General features: G+C 51.6%; 2 protein-coding genes across 7 annotated transcripts in view; both read left to right on the top strand.

Moving 5' to 3' along the window:
- UBE2F (ubiquitin conjugating enzyme E2 F (putative)) overlaps positions 1-1,452 on the top strand; it is a 49,152-nt gene extending 47,700 nt beyond the window's left edge. For 3 of the 4 annotated variants that reach the window (XM_040450504.1, XM_040450503.1, XM_040450502.1), the window contains one exon: positions 706-1,452. In XM_040450504.1, coding sequence (XP_040306438.1) covers positions 706-756 — 51 coding nt within the window. In that variant the 3' untranslated portion in view covers positions 757-1,452. The remainder of the gene's footprint in view (positions 1-705) is intronic. The other variant, XR_005783179.1, reaches the window with a different exon arrangement.
- Positions 1,453-13,901: 12,449 nt separating this feature from the next.
- The window catches only part of SCLY (selenocysteine lyase), a 33,094-nt gene continuing 26,184 nt past the window's right edge, over positions 13,902-20,811 (top strand). For 2 of the 3 annotated variants that reach the window (XM_040450501.1, XM_040450499.1), the window contains exons 1-2: positions 13,902-14,074; positions 16,613-16,725. In XM_040450501.1, coding sequence (XP_040306435.1) covers positions 13,986-14,074; positions 16,613-16,725 — 202 coding nt within the window. In that variant the 5' untranslated portion in view covers positions 13,902-13,985. Of the gene's footprint in view, positions 14,075-16,611; positions 16,726-20,811 lie in introns of those variants that run through there. The other variant, XM_040450500.1, reaches the window with a different exon arrangement.

The following is a 20,811-nucleotide window of genomic DNA, read 5'->3' as shown; positions in this document are numbered from 1 at the left end:
CCGGTCCCGGGACCTCGGGTGCTAAGCTTAGAGCAGGTCTGAGGGACACACCTGGGGTGCTTCCTGCCCGTGCCGGCCTGGAGGTGCTGAGGGCCACGCCGCCTCTCTTCAGCGGATGTGTCGGGCTCTGCCTGGCGCCCAGGGAGGGGCCCCTGCCGCAGGCCCACCTCTTGGCACAGCCGTCCCTCGGATGGCGGGCCGCACTCGTGCCGTGAGAAGTGGGTACGTTTCCAGTAGGCAGCAGGGTCTGCGGGGGTCGTTCTAGGAATTCCGATCTGGACGTGGGTCTTCGGAGAGCAGCAGCTGCGACTCATCCCCAGTTGTGGTCAAGAGCCCTGTCCTGATCTCCGTTGTCCCCTTGACCACACTGTGGGCCACACTCTCCCCATCTGCAAAACCAAGGGTCTCAGGCTCCCTTCCACTCGGAGATTCTGTGTTTGCGTCCCCACCCCCAGCCCTCCTGGCACGGCGTCCCGCCCACAGCGGACACCTGGAGTAGCAGGGAAGTGGCACTCGGCTCCTCGGGCCTCTGGTTGTCCTGCGGCCGTGGCAGCTGGGGGCCGGTGGGGCCCAGTCCTGCCGGCGCTCTCCAGAGCACGCAGCGGCTCCTTGGCTCGGGTGGGTCCCACGCGTTCCGGAAGTGGTGCTTCCCTCGCTAACTCGCTCCCTCTTGTTCCTTCTCCCCCGATCCCTCTCGCTCCACAGGAGGACTTCCGGAATAAAGTGGAAGATTACATTAAGCGTTATGCCAGATGATAGGAGGAGGAGACGGTGGGGCTGTGGACTGTGTGTTGTAGGCTTGTCCCCAACCGCAACCAAAAGGGAGCCTCCTCCCCAGCCCTCGCGCTCCCTCAGACCCCCGGGTCGTCCGCATCCTGTGACCACGCTGTCCCGAGGAAGAGCCTCTGCACGACCGCCCATTGTAGATGGAGAGTCCCACATAAATACAGCAGGAACATGTGTCTGGGGTCCTAAAGAGTTGTCTGCTTACCTTAACATGTTTACTTTTTGGAAACTGTACTGTATAGGCTGTGGATGAGATTCCTGAGCAGTTGTCATGAACTCAGAGTTGAGGCTAGCGCTTGCTTTGTCCCCCTTTTCCCAAGCCCTTCCCCGCACACGTGATGCTGGTGATGTGCTCGGTGTAGCTCGCAGGTGGGCGGTAAGAAGCCCGCTACACACTGTGATTGGATGCAGATTCTCTCAGCTCCTTCCCGCCGACGTTGGTCCTGCCTACATGTCATGAAGCTTCCCAGAATGCATAGTCATTCACTGTAGATCTCTTACTGAAATGCGTATTTTATTTAATGTAAGTCTATTTTGGAACAGATTTGTAATTTGTACAATTTAATGCTTTAATTATTTTTTTCTATCTTCATTTAGTTTGTATTTTCATTGTATAGAGCAGACAGGAAGATGCTGGGGAGAAATACAAAGAAAATATGAAAGACACATTATTCCTTCTGTCCAAATGAAACAAGAATTTGGCTTTTAAAAATCAACTCTTTGGGGTCCAGTTGGGGCGAGGAAGTTTTTGGAACCTTCTGAAGCTAGATCTGGGTGGTTTAAAACAAAAGGCAGGGAGCCCTTTCCCACCTGCTGCCCCGAGGAAACCGGCCAGAGCCCAGGTCAGGCAGGGGCTTGGTGTCTCCACAGTGGCCTTGTGGTTGCAGGCCAGTAAGCAGTGCCAGGGGGCCTCGGGTCCTGAGGGAATCAGCCACCCATGTCTCATGCCCCTGAGACCGTGCCTGTGGCCTTCTGAGCTTGCTGTGTTTCCGGGCCATCTGCAGGGAGCCTCCTAGGGCCTTGCAGAGCTGGGAATCAGCAGCAGCATCCAGCCAGACTCAGGCCAGTGCACTTCAGAGGAAGAAAACTAAGGAGGCAGGTGGATTTACTCCAGCAGTTAGATGTCTGACCCCGTGAAATCAAATGCAAAATAAATAATTGTAGGGTTTTCACCTGCTGCCTGCCTGGCATAGTCAAGTTTAACAGCCTCCTCTGACCTCTGGATCCCCCCTCTCTGCCATCTCCCCAGCCTGGTTGGTTTTTCCTAGTTTATAATGCACTATCTGATTACGAGATCAGCGTGTCCTAGAGATGGCCAAGGAGGGAATGTGGGCCGTGCTTCCTTCCCGTTTGTAATGTGCCCGTTAGACTGAGGGGGCCCTGACCGATCGGCCACACCTCTGGTGCACAGCGCAGCAAGAGTGGGGCCGGATCGAGGGCATGGTGGCAGCTGGGAGGCTTGGGGCCTGTGAGGAGAACAACAGTAACCCTGTATCCTGGAGCCTGGAAGAGGCACTGAAGCTTACACACCGATTGGAGCAGGACACAGGGCAGGTCGGCAGCTGGCCTGCCCGCACTGTGGCCTGAGTTCTGCCCCTGTGATCCAGGCCACATGGTTCTGTGCCTGGGCAACCCCAGGCTTGAGTCGTCATGTCTCACGGCTGTCCGAGCAGCTCCCAGGCTGCACAGCTGGTGGTGCAGATGGAGGTGGAAGAAATGACTCCAGACCCCAGGGTTGAATGGAAATCTGCACGTCGTAGTAAAAGAGTACCTTCTGGACGAGACTGGAAGGTACGGCTGCTAATTCTGACCTCAAAATATTTGCGCAATAGAAAAATACTTTGCTTCTCAGAGATCAGTTAATTCCTCAGAAATGACCTTTCCCCGTGACAAGATCATCCTTTTCTGTCCGGTGCAAATCCCTCCGAGGCCTTGCCTTCCCCCATCTTGGTAAGGAACACAGCCAGCCTGGCCCAGCCCATCGTGGTGGGGAAACAGTACTGCACTGGGCACGTGGCCAGTGGGGCCCGGGGCATCTTTGGGCGGCTGCAGCACCCTGACTTGCAGGCCTTTTGGTTTCTTGGCAGTCTCCTCCCCGCTCGGGCCAAAGTAACATTTGTGACTCCAGTCCATGGGCTCCACCAGGCAGATGATAATTGGTGGTTTCCGATCTGCCAGGGGAGGGTTTCCAGTCCTGGAGCCAGATGGCATGGAGCAGGCCCTGGGAACAGGAAGCTCCGGGCTTCTCTGATGTCCACTGGGGTCCCCCTGACTCCGAGGCGTAGCGTTTGGATGTCAGCAACACGTTTCCCAAGCACACTCAGCAGGAAACAGTTCCAGGGTAGACCTGTCAGAAGGCAAAGCTCACGTGTCTCACCTCTCAAACAGACTCCCTCTGAAGTCTTTGTCAGGAGCCAGGGCGAGTGCGTTAGTCTGGTGTTAAGGACTGATCCTTTGCTGTGTTACTTCCGCCCTCTGTATTTGGCTTGTTGTAGAGTGCTGGCCCAGGGAGCAGCGTCTTGGGTTATGGTTAACAAGACACCCTGCTTTATCTACAGTCCTCCATAAGCACCAAAAGCCTTACAGGGCTGTTTATGGTTTCTACCAACTACAGATTAAGCCAGGTTGTGCACCTGCTAGAGAAGTCTGCGGTACAGAAATACACGTGAAAGCTTTGTAAGGGCTGGTTCGGACTCTTTGCAGTAGCTAAAAGAGTCTGAATGTGTAGTCTTTAAAAGGAACATGTACCTTAGTGTTTGCTAGTTTAAATGTTTCAAGATGTCCAGGCAGATTTTCCTCTGCCCTCAGTCCCCCGGCCCCCACACTTCTGTGAAACGCCCCCATGGGTGCAGAAGGCAACAGCCGCTGTCCCCGTGATTTGGCCAGAGCCGGACCAGTCCCAGCAAGAGTCTCAGGCCACCTGGTGGCTGCGCCGGCGTGCAGTCCTCTTATGGTAGCAGGAGCAGAGATTGGGCCGGGCTCTGGAGCGCCGCACAAAAATCCCAGAGCGCAAACTCCAACTCCCAGGTGGTGGTGCTCCCAGAGGATGTGCCCCACTGTCTCCTGGGATTGCTGTAACCGCCCCCCCCACCCACCACCACCGCTGTGAAGACAATCACAAATTCCTATTATGTCAGGCTTCTTCCCGACGGGATGATCAAAATCGACCAGAATATCTATTAATGTAAGATTCAAACCAGACGTCACAGTGAGCCACCAACCGCTCAGCTCGTGCAGGCTATCCCGGGATCGGTTGCACTTGCATTCACTTAAAAATAGGTTTTACCTTGGAAAGTCAGGTTTGCTACAAGTTTGTTACTCATCAAAGTGTCTAATAAAATGCTCATGTATAGTCTTAGCAAAATAACGTATTTTAACTTTGCCAAAGAACTTGGGGAATGAGAGCACTTGTCACTCCTTCTTTCCTCCTGAAGTCCTGCCTCAAACAAGTCAACAGCTTGGAGGGGCTAATTCGGAAGGGTCCGTGTTGCCCACTGAAGTCCCCACTCATGGCCTGGGTTTCCATGGGTTACCAGAATTGATGGAGTGAAAGAACTGTGGTTTGAAAAAAGTTCTTCAAAAAGCCCAGTGATGAAGACATTTGGGGACCTGGCCTTGTCAAGAATGTCTATTCATGTTAAGCTGTATAAAGAACTGAATTATACTCTTTAAAAAAAAAAAAAAAATCATCTTAGGGCTCATTCATTTCCATTGCCCAGTTCATTGAGCCAGAGTTCTTTGATAAATTCACTTTTCATGTCAGGGCCAGCTGGAAGAAACCATGCTTGCCCAAGAGTTCCTGGTGCTGGAGGAGAGACCGGACAGCGCCCCAGCTCCGCAGAATGGGGTAAATACCTGTCAGGGGCCAGGCGCCAGGAAGGACCAGCCGCGGGCGGCGCGGCACCTCGTGCAGTCGCCCCGGTGAGCCTTCCCACCCAGCGGCGCTCTCCCTGCTCTGATGCCCGTGTGCAGCCTGCTCCCTCTCTGGCCTCGTACAACTGACTCCTCTGTGTTGCAGTTTTTCCTGTTGGGTTTTTATCACCTCGGTGTCAGACCTCATTGACCCAACTGGTGCTCGCCAGCCGTGGATCTTATCGGATGTCTCTTGAAAAATGCATTCCGGCCTCAACGGCCCTGTTCACCTGTGTCCTGCCCTCCCACCCCCACTCCCAACCAGGGTGAGGCCGAGGGGCCCTGAGGTGGGTGCAGCACCGGGCATAGAGAGCCGTGTTGTCTGTTCAGCCTCAAATGAGTCTGAGAGGACCTGACTCCCTGGGGTGGTTCTCGATGGGAGCGGGGCAAGGGGGGAGTCCAGTGGGCACGGATCCCACTGTGGTTGCTGTGCACTTCACCAGACCAGCCCGTGGTGTGTGACAAGGGCCACAGTTGATGCAGGAAGACCTGGCTGACAGCCCGGTGAGACCAGGACAAACCGGTGGGACCACCTGTCCACATTCCCCCCAGCTTGCTGCCGGGGGGGGGGGGCACTTCTAATCTTCCCATCCCCTCCAGAAGAAGCCCGCCTGCACCTAGCACATGAGTCCATTGTGACTGGCCCCCTGTCCACTGTGCCAGCCACTGCCCTGAAGACCCTGCCTGACCTCAAAGTGGGTCATGACCTTCAGGCCTTGTGACAAGGTCTACCTCCCTCTTGGGGCTCCTTCCGCGATTGAGTTCACATGGTGCCACTGCTGGGAGGCCTACCTGACAGGCAGGTGGACAGCTCCTGGGATAGCCTCACCTTGCCCAGGCTTCCAGGAGCACAGGGGGTGTGGCCTACAACTGGTTCCATCCGGAGTCAGGCAGCATGGGGAGCACGGGGCCTTGGCTTGGCCGTCCCGTGAAAACGGAATCGCTTGTTACAACAGGGTTACTAGGTGCTGAGTAAATCTAGCAGGACCTTCATAGTCCAAGCACAGCAGATGCATAATGCCTGCTCAAGACAGCCCCCTCACTGCAAGCCCGGCGTGCTGCCTGGAGGCAGTGGCTGATGCCTCACAGGTGAGCGACCCACCCTTCTCTGAGAGCTGGCCGGTGCCGAGTCTGAACAGTCTGCTTTGCTGGAGCAGGTAGGACTGGAGAAAATACCGCAGAGTAGAAATAATACCAAGCAGATTCGGGCTGAACGGGACACTTTGAGTGTAGCATTAAAAGGAACTTTTTCAGGGGAGAAAACCACATGTTTAGGGAAATGCAGTGAATTGCACTTTTGACTCGGAATCAAAGTCCCAAGGGGACAACAGGCTGAAATGAAAAGGCAACAGGATAGAGCCATAACGGGTAAGACATCCGCGGCAGGACAGGGCAGGGTCGATGCTGGGAAAACAGATCAATCATCTGGAGACAAATTTGGTCAGTTCTAGAGTGCAGAAGGGAACAAGCGTTATGGGGAAGATAACAGAAGGGACAGAGGGCACTTGCACTAGTCCAAGATGGGGTAACCGTCTCATTTGAGCAAGCAAAATCCTGACAGTGTAGACAGAATTACAGTTTTCAGCCCTCGGCCAGCAGGCGGAGCAGGGCGGTGCTCCCTGAGTGAGACCTGCCCGGCCTCAGCCCAGGCAAGGGGAGACGCAGGTGGAATCCAGCGGGCACTGACCTTGAGACGGGACTAAGGATGTGGGGAGGCCACCGGAGCTAGAGTTCCCAGGGGAGAGGGCAGCACAGAGCGAGCTCTGGAGACCCGCAGCCAGGCCCTCAGACGAGCACACACACCTGAGGAAACCCCGAGAGTGGGGAGGAGCACCACCCGAAAGGAGAAGAGAAAATGACCCCGGGAGCTCAGACAAGAATAGTGCACGTTCCCACGAGCCAGAGTGGATGTGTGATCACCTGTGATCACAGTGCACTGCGCAGGGCACCAGCTCCGTGACAGGAAAACCGACAGTAAAGGCTGCACGTGGTCCCGGCCAGATATCTTCAGAGCAAGCCTTAAAGGGATCGAGTCATTTCAAAGGAACCGTGTTCCAGAACAAAGACAAATAGGAATTTTTAAATGCAGAGCCTGCCACCAGCAGCCCGGCCCAGAAGCCTCTGTCTCAGTAAGCCCGAGACTACCGGCCCCCGTCCAGAGGCACCAGGGAGGCCAGGAGGTACCTGCTTTTAAAAGGAGTCCCGTCTGGGGCGCCTGGGTGGCGCAGTCGGTTAAGCGTCCGACTTCAGCCAGGTCACGATCTCGCGGTCCGTGGGTTCGAGCCCCGCGTCGGGCTCTGGGCTGATGGCTCAGAGCCTGGAGCCTGTTTCCCATTCTGTGTCTCCCTCTCTCTCTGCCCCTCCCCCGTTCATGCTCTGTCTCTCTCTGTCCCAAAAATAAACGTTGAAAAAAAAATTTTAAATAAATAAATAAAAGGTATCCCGCGACGCGCACCCTGCCCCAGAAGCCCCCAGCCCCCGGGGGCCCGCGGCTGTCCAGAGCCCACTGGGGGCCCCCCACCACGACGGCCCAGCCACGCGAGCGTCTTCACCCCCGCAGACCCGAGCTCCCCTTTCCCCCGTGAGAGAGCGCGGTCTGCCCAGCCTGGGCAAGTGCCCTCTCCGCAGATGGCACCAGCGGGAGCCCCGGCAGCACCAAGCCCACCCCATAACCGCACGGGCTCTCCTGCTCCCGGGTGCTCCTCTACCCGCTTCAGATGCTGGGTCTCCCCCCTTTTCTGCCCCTCCCCCGCCCATGCTCCGGGTTCTCTCTCTCTCTCTCAAAAATAAACAAGATTTTTAAGAAGGTTAGCTAAGGGGAGTTCTACAAACAAAATGGAAATGATAAACGGGCATATTTATAAATCATATATGATGATTACATTAAAAATATGCCGTTTGAGGGGCGCCTGGGTGGCGCAGTCGGTTGGGCGTCCGACTTCAGCCAGGTCACGATCTCGCGGTCCGTGAGTTCGAGCCCCGCGTCAGGCTCTGGGCTGATGGCTCAGGGCCTGGAGCCTGTTTCCGATTCTGTGTCTCCCTCTCTCTCTGCCCTTCCACCGTTCATGCTCTGTCTCTGTCCCAAAAATAAATAAAAAACGTTGAAAAAAAATTAAAAAAAAGAATATGCCGTTTGATACATGACAATGACATCTGAAAGTAGAGAAGGTCGAGGGAACAAAATGCAGGTGGGTTTCCTCACTTACTCTATGGTAAAATGTTGACTCCAGTAGACTTTATAAATCCCACGTGTAGGATATACTAAAAAAGCAGCCACTAAGAAAAATACGCTAAAAACAAAAAAAAGCAGTATGAAGTGCAGTGATATCAGCAAAATTGACAAAGAACTTCTGAAAACTTTCTCCCCCATAAAAGCAACGAGAAAATTGGCAACAATTCTCAGAGCCAGCTTTTCCAGAACTCTGGAAATTAATAACCAAAGGCAGTAATCCTAAGTAGAATTTACTTCAGTGATTTTAAGGATAAATCTCCATAAGCACAGCAGATTTGTGCCACGTTAACTTACGCTGGCCCCAATTCCCACTAAGTGCACAGTAGCCTTAAAAACTAACAGCCCACATTTGCAGTGAAAACCAGGAACACCAGTAATTTGGTAACTGCAGAGGGAGCGGAGCACGGCTGCAACTCCTTCAAAGCCTCCTTCCCGGAGTCTGTCATTCTTTAACAAATCTGATAGCGTTGAAACGCTATCTGTATTTGGTCAGAATCTGAAACTTTATGCCTCAAAGGAAATCACCAAGACAGTAAAAAGACAGCCCACAGAATGGGAAGAAACATTTGCTAATCACATCTGATAAAGGTATCCAGAAAAAAAAAAAAAAAAGAATTCTTACAACTGAGCAACTACTGGATGACCGAACTTAAAAACAGACAGAGGAGGGGGCGCCTGGGCGGGTCAGTCAGTTAAGCATCTGACTCTTGGTCTCAGCTCAGACCTGGATCTCGGGGTTAGGAGTTCAAGCCCCACATTGGGCTCAGTGCGGGGCGTGGAGCCTACTTGAAATGAAAATGGACGGAGGATCTGGATAGACGTTTCTCCAAGGAGGATATACAGGTGGCCAACAGGCACATGAAAAGATGCTCAAAGTCACTAGTGGCAGGAAAACTTCCCGTTCACTCCCCAATTCTTTGTTTTAAGTTGATTTATTTTGAGAAAGAGTGTGTTGGGGGGGGGGGGGGGGTTAAGGGGCAGAGAGAAAGGAGGAGAGAGAAAATCCCAAGCAGGCTCTGTGCCCTCAGTGCAGAGCCTGACAAGGGGCTCAGTCCCATGAACTGTGAGATCAAGACCTCAGCCCAAATCAAGAGTCGGGTGTTTAACGGACCGAGCCACCCAGGAGCCCCTTCACTACTCACTTGTGACACCAGACGTGTGGGATTTTTCCCCGCACAGACCAGTTCTCTGACACCAGCTGGGTATCTTACAATTCAGTTTAGTTCCAACACCTGTACTTGCCGGAAGCATCAGATCCCACAGGTTAAGAGCTCCCCGTCCTACAAGACTGCCCCCCACCCTTCAGATGCCAGTCCCAAGTCCTGGCCTCTGGCACTTCTGACTGGCTGCATACCAAGGCTTCCGGTGACCCCCTCCATGGGTTCAGTAATTTGCTAGAACACGTCACAGACCTCAGGACAACTTTACTAGATTACAGGCTCATTATAAAATGAGACGACTCAAAACAGTCACACAGAAGAGCTGCCTAAGTCAAGGTCAGGGGGAAGGGCACGGAAGATCTGTGTGCGCACAGATCCAGGAGTGTCCTCTCCATGTGTGCACTCTCCCAGCACCCCACGTGTCCACCCGCCAGGACGCTCTCTAAACTCCTCCAGCCAGGGTTTTTACAGTGGCTTCATTATGCAGAGATGATTGATTAAATCACTGACCGTTGATGCTTAGGTCTCCAGCCCCCGTCTCCTCCTCAGAGACTGGGGGTGGGAGGGGGGCTCAAAGTTCCAACCCTCTATCTAATCAAGTGATTGGTCCCCCCCCCCACCCCGACACCAAGCTTGAGTGTGGCAGAAAAGGGCTTGCTACAAATAACAAAAGATGTTCCTTTCGCCTGTATTTCCATCTCACCGAGAAATTCCAAGGGTTTTACGAGCTCTGTGCCAGGAAACAGGGACGAAGACCAGACATACATTTCTTATTATATTCCACAATATCACAATTAGTCATTAGGGAAATGCAAATCAAGACCACTTCACACCCACTAGGATGGCTAAAATAAAAGACAGTGACGAGGGTTGCTAGGGATGCTGGGAAATTGGAGTCCTCTACATTGCTGGTGCAATGCCCGTGCAGCCAGTTTGGAACACCTATCGGAACATTTCATCAAAAGTTAATACAAAGTGAACATAACAACATGAAGCTACCATATTACCCAGCAATTCCACTCCTGGGTATATAACCCAGAGAACGGAAAATATATCTCCATGTAAAAATGTGTACATAAATGTTCAGAGAAGCATTATTCTTAATAGTTTAAAGCTGGAAACCCAAATGTCTGTCAACCGATGAATTGGAAAACAGGATGTGGTATAGCCAGGCAAAGGAATAGTAATCATCAATAGAAAGGAATTATGGAAACGTGCTACAACCTGGATGGACCTCAAAGACATGAACACATCTGAAAGAAGCTATGGTTCCACATAAATGAAATGTCCAGAAAAGGCAAATCTATAGATACAGAAAGTAGCATGGTTGTTGCTAGGGGCTGTGGGGAGGAAGGAATGGAGACTGAATGCTAAATGAGTATAGTGTTCCTTTTGGGGGGTGACGAAAATGCTCTGGAATTAGTGATGATGACTGCACAACCTTGTAAATATACTAAATTGTACACTTAAAATGTTCTTTAATGTTTATTTTCAAGAGAGACAGAGACAGAGTGCTAGTGGGGGAGAGGCAGAGAGAGAGGGAGACACGGAACCCGAAGCAGGCTCCAGGCTCTGAACTGTCAGCACAGAGCCCGACGTGGGGCTCAAACTCACGGACCGTGAGATCATGACCTGAGCCAAAGTCAGACGCTTAACTGACTGAGCCACCCAGGTGCCCCAAATTAAAGGTACACTTTAAAGGGGTGAATTTAATGTATGTGAATTAAAACTATTTTAAAACGCTATTGACAAATCAAGAAGGAACACTAAAAAAAATGTTTGAATAACCCACAGGAAGGCAAGTAAAGAGAAACGGTGTTGAAAACCAGACGAAACAAACAGAAAACAGTAAGATGGTACCTTTAAGAGTCAACATTAAATATATGTAAATGAGCTAATCCACTGGAAGGCAAAGGCTGGCAGAATGGATTACTATAGTTTTGGAAGATGTACCAACTTGTGAAAACCTGGAAAAAGCACCTCCTATCATTTATTACAACTGCATGTAGATCTACAACGATCTCAACATTGTCAGATAAAACTGTATTTCCAGGACCCAACAACGTAAAATTTACAGTGCCTACCACTGTAATACAAAATTACAACCCTATACAAAATCACAGGTATGGAAGGAAGAAAATAAGACGCATGGCAAGGGGGAAAATCTGTCAAAAGGAGCAGACTCAAGAATGAGAAATATGACAGAATTAGTAGACTAGAGAATTAAAACAGTTCAAGAAGGTAGAGGGAAGACCGTTCATGTCGAGATATGGAAAATATACAAAAGACACAAATTCAACTTCCAGAAGAAAATAACATACCTGTGGTGAAGAAAATATACTAGATGGGCTTAACGACAGGTGATGTACTGCAGAAGAAAATATTCATGAACTTGAAGAAGATATGACAGTAAAAACAATACGGAATGAAACAAAGGTGGGACCAGAACTAGGGCAAAAAAAAAAAAAAAAAAAGAACTTCACTGAGCTGTGGGACAACTTCACACACCCAATATACTTGTAACGGGGGGTCTTCAGAGGAGTAGGGAGGAGAAACTTATTTAAAGAAATAAGAGCCACTGGGTGGCTCGGTCGGTTAAACATCCGACTCTTCATTTCGGCTCAGGTCATGATCTCACGGTTTGTGAGTTCCAGCCCTTCCATGCTGATGGCACGGAGCCTTCCTGGGCTTCTCTCTCTCCTCTCTCTCTGCCCCTCCTCCACTCTCTCTCTCAAAACAAATAAACCTTAAAAATGTTTAAAAGTCAATAATAGAGCAAAAATATTAAAAGCAGGCAAGAAATAAAGACACATAGTATGTAGAGGAACAAAGTGACAGCAGATTTCTCATTGGAAACAACGCAAGTGAGAAAACAGTGGAGAAACATCTGTACTAAAAGAAAAAAATTCCAGCTAAAATTCTTTACCTAGAGAAAATATCAAAGATGGAGGCAAAAGAAAGACTTTTCTCAGGGGCACCCGAGTGGCTCAGTGGCGTAAGCGTCTGACTCTTGATTTCAGCACACGTCCTGATCTCTTGGTTCTTGGGATTGAGCCCCATGTCAGGCTCTGCACTGAGCACCGAGCCTGCTTGGAATCCTCTCTCGCTCCCTCTCTCTCTCTCCCAAAATAAATAAATAATAACTTTAAAAAAGGACTTTTCTCATGCATGTAAAAACAGAAGTCCTATCAGCAGACTAGCCTTAGAAAAAATTTTGAACAAAGGCCTCAGACAGAAGGAATATGGTACGAAATGGAAATGAGGAACCACACCGGGGTTTCTCAGCCTCAGCACTGTTGCCGTTTTGGGACGGATTATTTGTTGCTGTGGGGGCGGTCCTGCGTGTTGTAGGAAATTAGAGGCTTCTACTCACTAGGTCCCAGAAGGACCTACCCCCAATTATGACAACCAAAATTATCTCCGGGCATTGTCAAACACCCCTTGGAGAGAAGAGTCACTCTCAGTTGAAAATCACCGTATTGGATGGATTTTTTCTTTTGTTTCAAAATTTTTAACCCTTTATGCTTCTAGGCAATAATCAGAGAATTCCTATGCTCAGGTATTCAGCTTACTAATTTGCTGATTGTGTCTATTCCATTCAGCTCATCTCTTGTGTTTTTAATTTTTTTTAATGTTTATTTTTGAGAGAGAGAGAGAGAGAGAGAGAGAGACAGAGCACGAGTGGGGGGAGGGGCAAAGAAAGGCAGACACAGAGTCCGAAGCAGGCTCCAGGCTCCGAGCTGTCAGCACAGAGCCCAAGCGGGGCTCGAACTCACGGACCAGACCGTGAGATCGTGACCTGAGCTCAACCGACTGAGCCACCCAGGTGCCCCACCCTTGCTCTCTCTTAAGCCCATGCCCTCCCATCTCCTCCAGGCCTCTGCCTCTTGTCTCTCATCTTCAGTTTTCTTGTTAGCTACCTCCCTGCAGTTTATAAACATGTTCAGTCTCTAAAATATTTCCCTTAATCTTGTAACCCCTTTTTGTGGCTCCTTCTCCTTTCAAACTTCAGGAAACTGTTGGCCACGTTCTCAGTTCTTTCATGTCCCATTCATCCGTCAACTCACCGCGCACTTTTCTGCCCTCTCCGCACTGCTGTACTCAAACTTCCCTTAGTAAATGCATCAGTGCTCCTAACTGTATACAGTAGACACTTTGCGGACGCCCTCTCCGCTGCACTGTACACTCTCATCTGCTCTTGACCATGCTCTCCCAATTCCCTTTCTTTCCCCCTCTGCTGATAGTTCTTGAACTCCTGGGTGTCTGCTTGCTTCTTAAATTTTGCTGTGTCCTTTGCTATGGCTGCACGTTGCAAGAAATGAGCTCACTTTGCCAGCAAGAATGAAAAGAAATAAGGAACCCAGAAATATAGAGGCTTGCAGAGCTGGAAGAGACAACGCCTGGACCCCAACAGGAGGTCAAACCGAGAAAGTCTACGAAAAGCCAGTTAGAATTCACCTTCTTGGCAAAGCATTCCCGAATTCAAATTCTGGGTCCTTCACTGCCCGTGTGAACTTGGGCAAGGTGCTGAGCTTTTCCATACCGTACCTCAATTTCCCCATATATAAAATGGGGACAACAGTGCCCCCTTGACAGGCCGGCCCCGGCCCCGGCCCGGCTGCCGCGGGTATGGACCAGCGCAGACTCCAGAGAGGCGCTCACCCCCGCCTCCTAGCCTCCGTGACCACGCCCCCTGTGACGCACACCCGTCACCTGACCTCCCTCAGCCAATCGGCATCTCACCTGTGCTGGCCCCAGTCATTGGCCGGAATGCAAAGCTCAGCCAATCCGGACGCCGCCCGGGCCTCGCGGCCCCGCCCCCTCCGCCGGGCCTCCAGGAGACGCTCCCGGGCGCGAGCCGCGCGGTCGGCCGTTTGGGGTAGTGCTGGGGCCCGATGGAGGCGGCCGTGGCGCTCACCGGGGATGCGCGCGGGCGCGCGGCGAGTCAGCCCGGCGACGGTGGAGAGAAGACCCCACCGGAGAGGTGCGCGCCGTGAGGGGGAAGCGGCCGGCGCCCTCCTCCGGGAAGCCCTCGGGGTTGGGAGGTCCCGCCCGGGGAGGCCGGAGGCGGGCGGTGGGGAGCGGTGGGCAGGGGTCTCTCCAGGGAGGGGTTCCCCCCCCCCTCCCGGGGAGGTCGGAGGCGGGCACTGGTCTCTCCGGGGGAGGGACCCGCCCGGAGGGGGGCGCCAGCTGGCGGTCCCCGCGGGCCTGCGGCCGGGCGCGCTGTCGACGGGGCGGCTCGCGTCGCGGGGTGCGAGGTGGGAAGCACCGCCGCGCCGGGGCTCCCGCGCCAAGTGACGTCCGGGAGTCAGCGCCCGAGTCCGGGGAGAGCGCGCGGGGCGGGGGAGCAGCCGCTGCACCGGCCCCGGGGCTGAGCCGAGCGCGCGGCTGGAGCGGAGGGCTTGGCAGGGCGACGGTCAGCGAGCGGAGCCACGGAGCTCAGGAAGGACTTCGGGACGTGTATTCCAGGCGCGGGGGGGAGGGGGTGGCGGGACAGGGGAGGAAGCAGGGCAACGTTGGGAGTCTTGTAAAAATCTGGGAGAGGGAGGTGGTGTGGACCGGAGTGGTGGCAGTGGTGGCGAAGGGGGGCTTCTGAGACGGAGCCGCAGGACTGGCTGGTGCACCCGCGCAGAGGAAGGAGGGTCTGCGGAGCGTGCCTCCCGGGCCCCTGGCCTGAGCAGTTGGCCTTCCGGTCCACTGTGCCCCTGCACCCGAATATGAGGAGTGTTTGTGTCTTTAAAACTCCGGTCCAGGCCGAAATCTGACCCTCTTTTTCATTAGGCAGTCTACTTTGGTGGAGACTGAGCAGAGGGGCTAGGGGAAAGCCCTGCAGGGAGACTCGAGTGGAGAGGAGGCTCGCAATACCTTTTTATTACATTTTGATTATGGACATAACAGAGTTTAGCTTTCGCATCCGATAACGATAGCATCTTAAGGAAGAAGACCATAATAGAGCAGAGTTATCTATAAAATGTTCATCTGAAACTCAGGCCATGGATTAGCTCACCCCAGCAGCAGACTGAAAAGCTGCAGTCGCTGAGCAGACACTAGTAGCTTGAGGAAACTTAGGATACTTAGTAGGAAGTGTCAGCAAAATTAGGGGCCCTTGCAGATTTCAGTCACAGCAGAATCAGCACATTGCCAAGTGGGAGTGGCCAAGGGTCAAACTTGCCAAAGCCTCAAACCAATCAGGTGACTTTGGACAGCAAGATGTTGCATTAAAACACTGTGGTTAAAAAAACAACAACAACAGACTTTTAACAGCCACAGTTGGTAATTGTATTTGAATTTTCATGTGGATTGGTTTAATTAAACATTGTTATTGATTTTAGGGGCACCTGGGTAGCTCAGTCAGTCGGCCCACTTTGGCTCGGTCTTGATGTCTCGGTTCCCGAGTTGGAGCCCCACATTGGGCTCACTGCTGACAGCACAGAGCCCACTTGGGATCCTCTGTCCCCCCCGTCTCTGCCCCTCCTCCATTAGTGCGTGCGCTCTCTCTAAAATGAATAAAACATTTAAAAAACTGTTACTGGTTTTAAAATCAGGTAAAATAATAGTATTAGGCAGGATTACCTATTGTATCTATTAAGAAAGTATCTGAAGGGTTTTGATACTGGTAAAAAGAAATACAGAAAAATTTTATTTAGGAGGGATCTTTCAGGGGATGTGCTTTTCTGTGACACTTTGTTGCAAGTCCGGTCCCTGCTGTGTGCTGGCCATTGTTCTCAGTGTTGGTGACAGAGCAGTGAGGAGAACTGGCAAAGCCCATGGGCCTCTGCACCTGACCTTCTATTACTGCCTCTCGAGGCAGACAGTCGACAAGGAACCAGTGCAGTGTGTCAGAGGCTGCCGAGTGCCATGGGGACAGAGGAAGGAGCGGGGGGTCTCCGGGTGCTGGGAGGAAGGGGACTGGCTGCTGTAGGGGGCTTCACGAGAAGGTCAAGATGGAGCAAAGACCCAAAAAGAAAGTGGGGTGGCGGGGGTGTGGTCACTGGAGGCACAGGAAAGTGAAGAGGGGAGGGAGGAGAAGCAGGTCCGCTCCTGTCAGGGAGCAAAGGGGAGGGTGTGGAGAGGAGTGGGCACCCAGATCACCCGAGCCTCTGGCCAAACCAGAAATTACAGAGAAAAAAGAAAAACTTCTGGAATGTGTGGCTACTGGGTGTGCCTGGTTCCCCTCCTTCTGCGTGGAGGACAGGAGACAGACCTGTCCTTGTAACCAGGACCCTTGATCCTCCTACCAGGGGCTGGAAAGAGGTTTTGCAGATCTAAATGGACGCTCTTCTAGTGATTGTAGAGGACGCTAGCAAATACTAGATTGTTGGAAAACCGGGCATACCTTCTCCGTAATTCATGAAGATTGGGGGATTGCCAAGTGCAGCTGGTGGAGCCTGTGTGGTGGTCATGCAGAGAAGCTCCCTGCCCTTGCTGTTTGCTCCTGCGGAGGCGACGGACGCAGGGCAGCCGTGCTCCGGGTTCCGTCTCCTTTTCCTTAACAGACACGTCTTTGTTCTCTTTCCGGCAGGAAAGTTTACATGGACTATAACGCAACCACCCCGCTTGAGCCAGAGGTTATCCAGGTCATGACCGAGGCCATGAGAGAAGCCTGGGGGAATCCCAGCAGTCCTTACCCCACAGGTAATCCTCGAGGGTGCTCACAGATCCGAGATATGGAGGGCGGGGCACTCTTAGAGAAATTGTGCACCACTTGTGGTCACTTGGTGTGGAGAGATTTTCTGTTAACTGCAAGTCTCGGGTGTAATTTTTGGTAGATTTTATTTGTTTGTTTTTCCAGAGAAGTCCAAACTTGTACACTGAGCTGGTTGATGATCTTTCATTTGGAACACACACACCGTCCCCCTTACTCAGATGAAAACGATGTTTTATTAAGAGCTATTTGTGATAACAGTACCTATTGAAACCCTTTCACATATCTGTCTGTCTCAGTTGAGTCTTACAAAATTTGCAAAACCTTTAAATCATCACGATTGCATATAATCCTGGCCTTTTTTTAAATGAAATTTACTTTAAAATTCTTAACGTCTGTTATAATAAAAATATTCTTATTTATTCTTGTTTTAATGTAGATCATTAAATTGGTGGTTTGGAAAACAATTTGCTTCAAGTCGGGAGTCTTATGTTTTTCACATAGTGATCTAAAGTTGTACCTTTTTAATTTAATGCTTATCAGATAATTAAGATAATCTTAATATGGATTGTGATGAACTGAAAGCTTTCAACAGAGTGTTGCCAAGCTCTAGGATTTAGTAATATTTGTATACAACTTTACAGGCTTTTGTGGGTTTTCACGTGTGTTCGTTTCCTAAAAGCTTCACAGCTTGGTAACTAAAAGCTGTTTCAAAATCAGGTGCTAGTCATTCATTAACTTCTTTGGTACGTGTATTCTAGTTAATCTTTTGGACGTTGCCTTGTATCTTATCTTTCCTCTAGTAAAATTGTATTTTCTGGTGAATTAAACTTGAGAATATGGAGGACAATAAAATGCTAATAAAAAACATTTATTATAAAGAAGTTTAAGAGTAACCTTGAAGGGGGCTCCTGGGCAGCTCAGTCGTTCAAGAGTCCGACTTTGGCTCAGGTCATGATCTCACAGTTCACGACTTCAAGCCGTGTGTGGGGCTCTGCAGACAGCTCGGAGCCTGGAGCCTACTTCCCTCTCTCTCTGCCCCTCCCCTGCTCACGCTCTCGCTCTCTCTCTCTTTCTCAAAAATAAAAATAAACATTAAAAAAAGAAAACAGAACAACCTTGAAGGAGAAATTCCCCTTCTTGACCTGATGAAGCCTGTCACTGGCTTTCAGGTTGCCTTTGATGGCCTTTGTTTCTTTGTTAAGAACCGTAACTAAAGTCTACATTGCAATTCACTTGTTGATACTCAGGTAGAAATGGGGATGGGGGGGAAGGAAAGGAAAGAAAAGAAAATCACCGTTATGATAGAATGGTTTGATTAGTTTCACAATTATGATTTAATAATGATAATAATTCCTTTGGGAGAATTTATTTTAGGGAAAATGTTAAGGACACGTAGGGAGAGTTGAGATACCCAAGATGTTTGTCAAAGCCTTGCTTATAATGGTACAAAGCTGGAGATAACCTCAGCGTCCGTCAGTCAAGGACTTGTCCCATAAAGTATGCTGAAACCCTCGAGTGGAGTTCTGGACCCTGTCAAAGCCATGGTGTGGACTGTATCGATGACCTAGAAGCACAGTAGCAGCATATTGTTCAAGTGGGAAGGGTGTGTTATAAAACAAGAAGGTTTCTTTGTTTGCCATACCCACCCCCTAAGGAAAAATTGTGTGTGAGCCAGGGTAGAAAATGTATCATTTTGCTGTGAGAGACAGAAACCCCCAAGGAACAGCAGCTTATGTAGGCGGAAGGTCATTTCTCTGACCGTCCGGGGCCCACGTGGTCACACGGCCAAGGCCAGCGACCCCGGTTCCTTCCATTCTCTCCACTTGTGTCCTGTTCATTCCCCCAGTGGTCAAGATGGCTGCTCCTGCTCAGGCCATCTTGTGCGCAGCCCAGCCCCGTAGGAAGGAAAGAAAGAGGAGGGGAAAGCGATGCCCGAGTCCTTCAACGACACTTCTGGAAGTTGCATGTATCGCTCTGGCTTCTAATCGCTTGCCAGAGGTTGGTCCCATGGCCGTGCATTAGCATTCCAATTGCAGTGGGAGTTGGGAAATGAGGTCTTCATTCTTCATTCATCTGAGATTTTCTTCACCTAAATGTGGCCGTAATACAGCCACGTGCGAGCTGGAGATGTCGCGGTCGTAGGAAGGGAGGGTGGCGGAGCGGACAGCCAGCAGCCTGAGCCCAGAGGACACGCACCTGACGCTGGTACCACCGTTGGTCTTGGGCAGGGGATTGTGGGAGGTTGTGAGGACTTCTCTTTTCGTGGGGTGGGCACGGGGGTTCAAGAGCTGCAGGGGACAGTGCCGCGTAGGGCCGTAGAGGCCACTGTGAGCGCCCAGCTTGCCTCTGACGTCATGCACAGTGTCTGCAGGACTCGGAGCGGAGCAGGGACATGGTCCATCCCAGCAGCTCGCAACATTTTGGGCTCACAGCCCCTTTACGCTCTTCGAGCGCATTCAGGACTCCAGGGAGCTCTTGTTTATGTGCGCTACACGCACAGATGTTTGCCACACTAGACAGCAACACTGGGGAACCTGAAATAAATATTTAGGAGTTCACTAACAAAACAGTGATGAATCCATTACGTGTTAACTTTTTTGCGTGAAAAAGAAACTGCCTTCTCCCAAGAGCACAGATTTAGTGAGAAGAGTGTCATTGTCGTACCCGTGAAAGCCTCTTTAGTGTCTGTCTAAAGGAGAAAGTTGCTTTCCCGTACCTGCTTCTATATCGAGTCTGTTGCAATATTCACATCATGTGGCTTCTGGAAAGCTCCGCTATATGCTTTGGAGAAAATGAGAATAAAAAGACAAATAATGTCTTAGTATTAAGTTGAAACCGGTTTTGACCTTGTGGACCCCTGAAAGTGCCGGGTCCCCCCCTCCCCAGCCTGTGTTCCCCAGACCACACTTGGAGAACAGCTGATTTAAGCAGTATTGGTTGGGTACCTACCGGCGGCCGAGCACCGTTCTGGTGAGGGTACGAAGTGTATTACTGTGGCCACTGCTTGGAGAATGGGCCACAGTGGGGTCCGTGGACGCGGGAGTCTGCCAGGAGAATATGTCAGCAGCAGCCTTGACTCAGCTGGTGGCTGGGCGGTGTGTGGGTGGGGTCGGATTCTGGCTATTCTTGATGGCAGAGACTTACAGGGAAAGGCAGGAGGGAAGGCTCACTGGGCCTGGCCCCTGGAAGGATGGAGTTGCTGTGGGTTTACTGAGCTAGGAAGGGCTTCGAGGAACAAGTCGGGGGGAGACAGGCTGCATTCAGCTTTGAGCAGGTGTAGTTTCAGATGCCCACCAGGAACCCGGTGGAGCGAGCGGAGTCTTGGGCACTGAGCTGGCGTTCGGTGTTGAGTTGCTCAGGGAGGGAGGACCCGAGGACCTGCCAGGGCGCAAGGCCATCTGGAGTCTGGAATTGGAGCCGGCCCAGCGAGGGACGCGTTGGAGGAGGGAGCCACCCTGCGAGCTGCTGCTGGCAGTGGGGGGGAGGTGAGGACCTGGATTTGGCACCCGGGGACCTTGGTCAGAGGAGATTTGGGAGCCTGATTGCCGTGGGTTCAAGAGGGAACGGAAGGGCGGGTGGAGATGGGCAAGGGAGAGAAGCAGCGGGCCATTGCTGGGGGAGGTCGAGGGGCTCTGGTGTGAGGGGCAGCCCAGTGAAGGAGGGCTGCTTTAAGGGACCGCGGGAGCCACACGCCCCTTACTCCCTCTTGCGCCCAGAGAGGAGTCTGGAGTCTCCTGTGGCGTCAGTTACAAGCACCAACCTTTACACTTAGCTACACTAACAGCTGCAGACGTTGCTGACGTTTGACAGTGAGAACGTGCACACCCACGCGTCTCCCACCTACTGGGTCCCAGCAGTGCTGCTGCGTCCCCTGGATCCCTTTCTTTCTAAATTTACATGTGTTTTCCATGAGCCCCTGAGTTACAGGCACAAGGACCCACCCGTGTGTGTGCGTAAGAGAGGGGACTTTCTCCCATCACAGTGCCGTCGTCAAACCTGAGAACGCGGCAGCGAGCACAGCGGTTTTCAGATGCATCCATGCTGTCGGGGTGTCCGGAGCTCGTGTCCTTTCA

Source organism: Herpailurus yagouaroundi, unplaced genomic scaffold (assembly GCF_014898765.1).
Source record: "Herpailurus yagouaroundi ecotype Mexico unplaced genomic scaffold, PumYag 202, whole genome shotgun sequence".
In the NCBI taxonomy this organism is placed as follows: Eukaryota; Metazoa; Chordata; class Mammalia; order Carnivora; family Felidae; genus Herpailurus; species Herpailurus yagouaroundi.
The sequence above is the reverse complement of the archived record's forward strand: the minus strand, read 5'-3'. Positions and strand labels throughout refer to the sequence as shown.